At 34.1% G+C, this 8,606-nt stretch overlaps 1 protein-coding gene across 1 annotated transcript; it reads right to left on the reverse strand.

Annotated features, from left to right (window-relative positions):
• Nucleotides 1-404: 404 nt before the first annotated feature.
• On the reverse strand, nt 405-1,094 carry LOC137951588 (uncharacterized). The gene has a single exon (XM_068798350.1). It carries the CDS (start codon nt 1,050-1,052, stop codon nt 789-791), a length of 264 nt encoding a protein of 87 aa, XP_068654451.1. The 5' UTR covers nt 1,053-1,094; the 3' UTR covers nt 405-788.
• Between the last annotated feature and the right edge of the window lie 7,512 nt (nt 1,095-8,606).

Genomic DNA, 8,606 nt, shown 5'->3' on the forward strand with positions numbered 1-8,606 from the left:
TTTTCAGTATCACCGGATTTTTTAAAGCTTCGTCTTTGTAAGCGTCATGTGACTCACTAAAATATTCTTTAGATCAGAATCCCCCTCATGATAGAACCAGACAGCGGTCCATCTGGTATTTCTCAATTCCTGCAAGAACACTAGCAGTGTCAGGCTTTGTCCAAGTGAGAAACTGATGATAATGGAAGACTGAAACTCCGATGCACAGGAAGTATTAGCCAGTCCAGTCCCGCAGCAAGATTCTCAGTAGGAACATTTATTACTCGACGGAAGCTGGTTGGATTCTGGAAAGAAACTCGGTTGGAAATCACAACAGAGGAATGAATGTTTGAACGTTTCTTCTGTTCGTTTTTTCACAAACAGCCATCAAATACAGATCGGAGACTGCTTACCCAAGAACAAGCTACAAAAAGAAGTTTCAATTTATAGTTTCTCATCCAGATCAGTGGAATCTAAACCAAACCAGACATGACATCTTCCAAACTGACAATTCTATCTTCGATACCCATTTATAGTTTCTCATCCAGATCAGTGGAATCAAAACCAAACCAGACATGACATCTTCCAAACTGACAATTCTATCTTCGATACCCATATCTCCCCTTTTACTTTAAGGGTCCAGCCTTTTGCTTCACCCATCCATATCCTATCTATCTTCTTCAAGGAAAACCCAGTTCCCTACAACCGATCTTCTTTACAAGCAATTATTTTTCTTATTAGAAAAGAAAAACAAGTAACACAAAAAAAAAAAAAAACCTGTCGAAGAACATTGTTTTCTAGATTACAGCTCAAACACCATAACGGATGTCGCTGAACTTGGACTTGATCCACTTGACGCTGCTTCTGACAGAAGACTTGACCTTCCCTTCTACAGTGAAGACATTGTAAGCAGCGATCCTCTTCTTCCTTTTGAGCTCCGAATCGCCGGAGGCGGCGAACCCTTGTCCCTTGCTACTCGGACCATTAAAACTGTATGATTTTGATCTGTCATCGAAGCCGAAGCTGCCGGAGAATGACGACGAGTACTCCGGAAAAGATCTGCTCTTCTCCATAGGGGGAGGAGATGAATAGTCTGATTGATAGAGATGGCAAGAATGAAACAACCCAACAAGGGAGTATGCGTTTGTGCTGACATAAATAGAGGGAGGATGTGAGAGCGGACACGCAGCGGCAAACACCAGAAAAGTCGACCATAAAATCGACTGCGTCTTTTCCGTGAATTTCATCAACGCAAGTATTTAAATTTACTGCTAGGCATAACCGAAAGTATTTCAAGTCTTTACCGTTGAGATAGAGTTTATAGAAAATTGAATTGATTTGTCGGTTTTAAAGCATTTGAAGAAGATGGCATGTTTTAACATTCTAATGAAGACGGAGGAGGAAGCATTATTAATCATGATGGATGATTATTACATTTACAAAGTAAAACGTACTCTTAAGATCATAATGGACAGTTTTGAGTGCATGGGCATGGAAGATAAATCACCTAATGGAAGGGATGAGTTTTTGGTTACCAAACAAATTTTTTTGCTACCAAAAGGCATAACTTTTTTAGATAAAGTTTCTACCCTCCTCGAAACTTCATCGACAAAGATTGAAAGAAGGTTCTATCGATCGAACTTTTGTTGATGAAAATGAACATTATGTTTGTAGATATTGATTATGTGTTAGCGGAAATATTTACACTAGTAGAAGTCTAGAATTTTCGTTGGCGAAAACTTGGTTTTGTGACCTACAAAAACCATATTTTCGTTGTATTTCAGCAAATAGAACCTCAAATGTGCTGAAAGTACATTTACTTTGAAAACTGGGTTTTGTAGGTAGAAGTCATAATAATATAAAAATAAAATTTAAAATAAATTTAATTTATTTAAAAATTCACATTTTTTTCAACAGAAAATTATATTGTATTGGTAAAAATAGAATTCTTATACAGATGAAATTAAATTTTATTCGCAGAAGTCTTTTTAATTTATTTTTTTATATTTTTGTTGTTCCTATATAAAATTTTAAAAACTACAACTAATGTAACAATTACAGATACTCTAAAGTAAAACTTAATTAAAACCGATCGATTTAATTAAAACAAAATTAATTGAGTCACTAATTTTTGAAATGCATATAAAAATATATACAAATTACATATAATAATAATAATCAAGGTCCTATATGGGGGATCTTATAAGTGTCTATCTCCTCCTACATACTAAAACATCAAAATTTACACCTTGTTTGCTCTCTCCTCATCTCTTAGCCTCATTAGTGCCATATTTATCCCAGTTTAATGCTTTCTCTACTTTGGTTTGGTTTAAATCATCCATGAAGTCTATATTACAAGAAGAAAATCCTCAATACCTATGGGTAGATGGCAAATCCTTGATCCTCTTCATTAGATTAAAAAAAATAGTAATATTTTAAAATTTTGATGATTAAGATTTTCTCTTAAGTTTCAATTTTTTTTAATTTCTTCCCAAATTCCATCATTTTGGGAGAAAAAAATTATTAGCTTAGAGAGAATATTCTCTTTTTTCTCAATGATTCTCTGCTACCAAACATCAAAATGCCCCATAATATAAGGATACTAGTGGAAAAATCATTTGGAGTGTATGCCTCAGACTTCTTCACTTGGTTCTATTGACCTAAGTTGACTCAACCTCCTAATTTTGATGATAATAAATCTTAACCTAGTGAGCTGATAATTATAAATTAAGAATTTTAGGATGTATTAACTTCAAGAGACACACATATAAGGTCTATGAGGAAGAACTGGCCAAATTAAAAAAAATTACTATTAAAGCTATTAGATTTTACCATTGTTGCTATTGTCACATGTGATGCAACACCACTTGGTACATTCTCTAAATGATGCAAGTGGACTTGATGCACTAATTGGATTATGGTCTAATCGTTTTTGTAAATTTCTCAATAGATACTTAATTTCATGGTTAATTTGAGTGGATGATTCCCTTGTAAAGTTCTAGTCTATTATGGGTCAAATTACTACCTTCCTGGTCTTGGTTTATGGTCAACCCTCTCTTTTATAATTATTGTTTTCTCTTGGATGTTAAAGTGGTCAATTTTTCTTTTGAGTAAGAAGTAATGTTGTTAGCGGTGCAGGATGTAAAACCACTTGTATTTGTTCAATTTGTCATCTTTGTTTTCATTACTTTGAAACAATGATTATAGACCCACTACCCGCATAGAATGGGAGAGCACCCAACATCTACCTTGAGTCAAGTTTTCTATTTTTTTCACCTAAGTAGTGATTTTTCTAAGCTACCCTAGAAAAAGTGATTAGTTTCTCTTCCAATGCCCTAAAGTTGAGTTTGTCCACCTTTGAAATTGAGTGGACTTTTTTTTTTAGACTTTGACTACTTTTTGATTGGTATGTGGAGTTTTTTTCATTTGGACAAGGGTGATGTTTTCCTCTATCACATTGTTTTGTACAGATTGGGCCTTTAAAAAATAGAAAGAGTGGTCTTCAACTTGAGGGGGAGAAGTAGAAGGAGAAGTACAAGAAAAAAAGTGTTGATGAGCCTAACATGAAGAAGTCCTAGAGTTGTGGTAAAAGTCATTTAATGTGACTAGAAGATGGAAGAATTTGAAGCTAAAGATTTAAGATTGAAAACCAAATTATTTATTTTTTTGCAAGTTGAAGTTAGTTCTAGTTTGGGTGTAATTGGGACATAGATAATTTAATTTTACTATAATTCAATGTGTTTTTTCTATTATAAATTGAGCACCAATGCACTCAGTTTGCAACCAAATCAATGATTTTTCCTCTCCTAAAATCTCAATAGGGATGAAGATGGAAAGAGTTTAGAAAAAGAACACCCATAGGAGATTGAGATTCATGTCCTAGTTGACTATTTAGTAGGCAATACATGAGCATAGAGCCATTATTAGCTCAACTCCACAAATGAACTTTTTCACAAGGATCCCTAAAGTAGTCATGAAATTGACTCTAGGCTTATTTATGATCATTTGTGATGTTTGATGAATGTGTGGAAATGTTTATGAGAATTAAGACAATATTTGGTTCCAAGATCCCACAAGAGTGGCTTATGGTTTTGACATGAATATGTGTTGGCTGCTCATTCATGAGTGTTTTCTTTAAAACAATAATAAGGAGAAAATAGTGATAAGTACTTGTGTGTGTGTGTGTGTTTATGATGTCAAATGGAGAAGAAATACAAACTTAAATGAATCATCAAAGGGAAGTAAAATCTAATTTGAGATTTTAGTAAGGAGGAGTTGCTTTCAAAACCAACATGCATTTCACTTTTGCACCATGCCATTGCACTTCATTTTTAAATGTGTCTTTGCCATCATAAAAAAGGTGGAGAATATGGAAGTGTGATCTCAAATCCCTCTGATTCTCCTTATTTTGGTGATAACAAACCAAGATAATCATGGCATGCAAGCGTGTGTTTTTATAAATATTTTTATGAAAAAGTTTTTATTAGAATTAAAAATGAGAGTAAAAGAGTCCTTTGACAACCTAATGGTCATATTTTTTAGTGTTATAATTTTTTTATTTTAAACTCACATAATTTTGAAGATGATATATCTCTCTGCAACCACAACCATTTCCCAGTTTGTTTCATAGTTTCAAACCATTCGTGGATAATGAATTAGTGATCCAAAAGCTCATCTCTTGTGGGTTTAGAAAGAGTTAAGTTTCACGAATTTTTACATTTAGGGACTGTTTATGCCTCCATAGAAAAAAAATGAAGAAAAACTATTTTCATTTTGACTAATTTTCTTATAGATTTTTTATTAATTTCCTTGAATTTGTGCCACTATATGAAAGATGAGAAATTAGTTATGTTGTTTTATTTAAATTATTAATAAATTATTTTTTTAGAAATAATAAAAAAATAAGGTTAAAATAAGATGTTAGTGATCAAGAACCACTTTAGTGCTTCTTGGTTTATTTTTCCTATAGTTTCCTGTTGAAGCAAACTCATCTTAAAGGCAAGAGGAGCCAAGAAGAATCAAGAGGACAATTATTCTGGTCCCTAAAAATGGCAAAAATACCAGAAAATTTTGATTAACAGGAAAATTTTCTATGACATTTTTCTGATTGGCAAAGTTACCTTCTTATATCTTGATCATCGTAGTTCAATTTTATCCTAGAGTTATTGTCCTATGGTTGTTAAATCATTTTACATGTTCTAGCAATTTTATTGGAGTTTCTATTTTCAAATTCCATGATTAAGTGAACAATTTTCTTAAGAACAAGCCTTGTTAAATACTTGACTCTTCTAGTTTTGTTTTATGTAAGACTCAAAAATCTTTGATTGTTAAATAGCTCAAAAATAATTATCTAACAAGTTTCAAAGAGTTTAAAGTGTATCTCATGCAAAAAAAAAAAAAAAAATCTCACAAGAGAAACAAACTCCAAAGTACAAAATACTTTGAGAGTGGATTAACAACTTACAATTGTTTGCTAATTACAATAAAATTTCATTATGTACTTGTATTTTTACATTAATATTGAATTATAAAATCAAATTCAAAATAAAATATTGGTAAAAGAAGTTTCAAATATAAATAGCGCACACAAAGGGGGGTTAGTGCACATGACTCAGGACATGATCTTCATGCGCATTACGCAATTCATGTCCTGATGTCGTTAGGGAGCGCCGAAATTCATGTCATGTACATGAACATACATGACTCAAGAGTTCATGTCTCAAGAGTAAAGGGCGGAAAGTGCTTTTCGCCCGATTTTGAGAATCATCTACATGACTCTCGCTCAGGCTCTCTCTGGCTCAGACCGTCTCGCTCATTTCTCCTCATTTCGTTCCCGCACCTAGCTCTCGTCCCGCAGCCTCTCTGTCATCTCCCTGAAGCCCGAGCTCTCTGCTCCCTCTCTCGTCTCCGTCGTCCCTCTCCGGTCTCCCTCTCTACTACCTCCATCTCTCGCTGCGAACGTCCTTCCGGCGTCCTTCTCCTTCTCAGACTCGCTCTCCCTTTGAACCTCCCGCTCGCTTCTCCCTCTCTCTTATCTCTCTGTCTCTTCTCCCTTTCGGCATCTCACTCCCTTCTCCCTCACGCTATTATTTTTTCCCCAAAAGACCTTCCAATTTCTTGCGATTTTCCCTGTTTCAGTTTCGGTTTTCTTTGATTTTGACATTTGAGCTTCTCGGCCTCCCTCTCTTCTCCCTCTCTGCGTACCGTCGGAGCGCCGCCTCTATTGGCGTTGCCCGCTGCCGTCGCCGTTGCCCACTGGCCCGTCACCGTCGTCGTTGCCCGCTGGCTCGCCCCTGAGGAAGATGACGAAAGTTTAAAACTATCGTCATCAAAATCATTAATTTATAAAATTATTTATAAAATAATTATTTTTATTTATTTAATACATTTATTTTATAATTACTATATTAAAAATTGTCATTTAATAGTCATAATTAAAATATTTTTAAAATAAATATTTGATAAATTATTTTGGCATAATTATCCGATTGCTATAGTTAATTAAACCAATGGTTTTAAATTTTGTGATAATATATTATTAATTAATAATACATAAACTATATTATGTACAAATATATAGTGTGTTAAATTTATGATTAGATCAATTTTTTCTCTTAAATTATTCATTTTTAGGTTAAAGTATATCATATGTTATTAATAACTCCATGTATTACTTTCATTTTATTTATTTATAACGTTATTTATTTATTATTTGTAATTAATCATGTGCGTATTTCATTGGCTCATGTAATTACCATATTAATGCATAATAAAATATCTAATTCAATTAATAAACATATTAATATATTTAATTATACATTAAATAATTTATTTGTGTAGTAATAATGGTTGTTTTACCTAATTTGGGGTTTAAAGATTATGTTGTAATTAAGTGTACTGTAAAGGTTTAGAGATTCTCTTGTTTTTTATGTTTTTCTCATGTTGGGGCACTAACACTGGAAACTGTTTTCCAGTGCACATGAAGTCGTCAACATTAACACCAAGTCCGAAGATGATCTTCATGTATAAGACTGACATGATCTTCATGTTGGACATGAACTTGATCTTCATGTATCCATTGGGAGGACTAAACCCCCCCAAAGTGTTCATTTCACACCTTCTCCTTCCCAAGCGTATACTAAAAGAGGGGGAAGGGGAGGGTGGCCAATAATTACAAGTTATTACAACTTGCATTTGAAGGGAAGTCTGGTGCAAGTTCTTGAGTTGTTGTAAAAGTTTCCACTGGGTTGCAAAACCCTTTGCTTCCCCCATTTTTTTTATCACAAATTATAATTTGAACGAAATATTACCCAGTCTACGTTCTATTGTAATAAACTTTTTCTTATTTTAATTTTTATACAAAGAGAAATCAACATAGGAAGTAGTGAAAAGCTTCAATCAAAAGATAATTTTTTTACTGGCATAATAAACATTTAAATTAAAAATTATTCCTAGGAAGAAACCCAGTGAGATTGTATATCTAATATGTCGATAACGAGTAATCAATGACGAAAGAAACAAAAATCGAGTTAGAAATAGGTTGCATGCATAAATAAAAATCATGTTATTTTTGTTATTCTCAAAATTATCTCAAGATAGTGTAGAAATTTGGGTATAAGTGGAACATAAGGGAAATAACTTCGTAGGATATCGAGTCATTTTGCATTAATTAGTGTTAATCTAAATCGGGTTTAGGGTTTTTAATTAAAAAATCATGATTGAGCAAGGCAGCTAAGAAAAATCTTAAACTCTTCTTGCAAAAGCTCAAGCACATCTCTTACCAGTTACATTCAGGACAGAAGTATCTGTAAAAAATCTCAATCAACAAATCCTAACTAACCACGACACCCCTCCATTGCTTTAGATGTTTCTTTGATTTCGATTAAAAAATTTCCTAATGGCCAACAAGATCATTCAATCAAAGTCAGAATCCATGAAAACAGAAGCAAAAGCTTTTCTTTGTGGGATTAAAAAAAAGAGGAAACAGGAAATGGAATTGGAGGTTTCGGGTATGAAGCCGTGGAATCGAATGAGAAAACAGACCGGAAATCATCTCCGTGAAGCGGAGCGTGCTTGCTTTTATAAACAAAGATGGTGGTCAAAATCGATGGTGTATTTCCTAATTCTCTCTTCAAAGACGGGAGGATCAAACCAGAGCGGTTTTTCGAAAGATGGGCGTGGTGGGTGACAGAGCCACATGTCATGTTGAAAGTATTGGATTTCGGCATCATCGCACCCACCAAAGGCTTTCTTCCATCCCCACATCGCATTAAGATGCGTCGTGCTCAATTTATTTTGTTCAGGATAGTGGCAGACAAGGCGGAGACCTTCTTGCCGGCGGCGGCCCCACCGGCGGTGGTCGATGCCCTTCGCGTCAGCCAACGCCTTAAACCAGTTTCCTTAACTTTTGTTTTTATAACTCGGAAATGATGGTGATGTGAGGTCTGCTTCTGTATTTCCTGTACTTATCTTCAACCTTCGGCCAATGATTCAGTTCTTGCCCCTGATCATATCAGTGTTTTACAGAATCTAAACTGGCCATTGATGATGACTGGATCGGTTTCCATTTAAATTGACAATATTTTAAAATATTAATCCAGACAGATTTAAGCCTTTAACATTATATA

Source organism: Aristolochia californica, unplaced genomic scaffold (genome assembly GCF_029961685.1).
Source record: "Aristolochia californica isolate CCGP_79_NKW_82.1479 unplaced genomic scaffold, dmAriCali1.0.hap1 SCAF_15, whole genome shotgun sequence".
Classification (NCBI taxonomy): domain Eukaryota; kingdom Viridiplantae; phylum Streptophyta; class Magnoliopsida; order Piperales; family Aristolochiaceae; genus Aristolochia; species Aristolochia californica.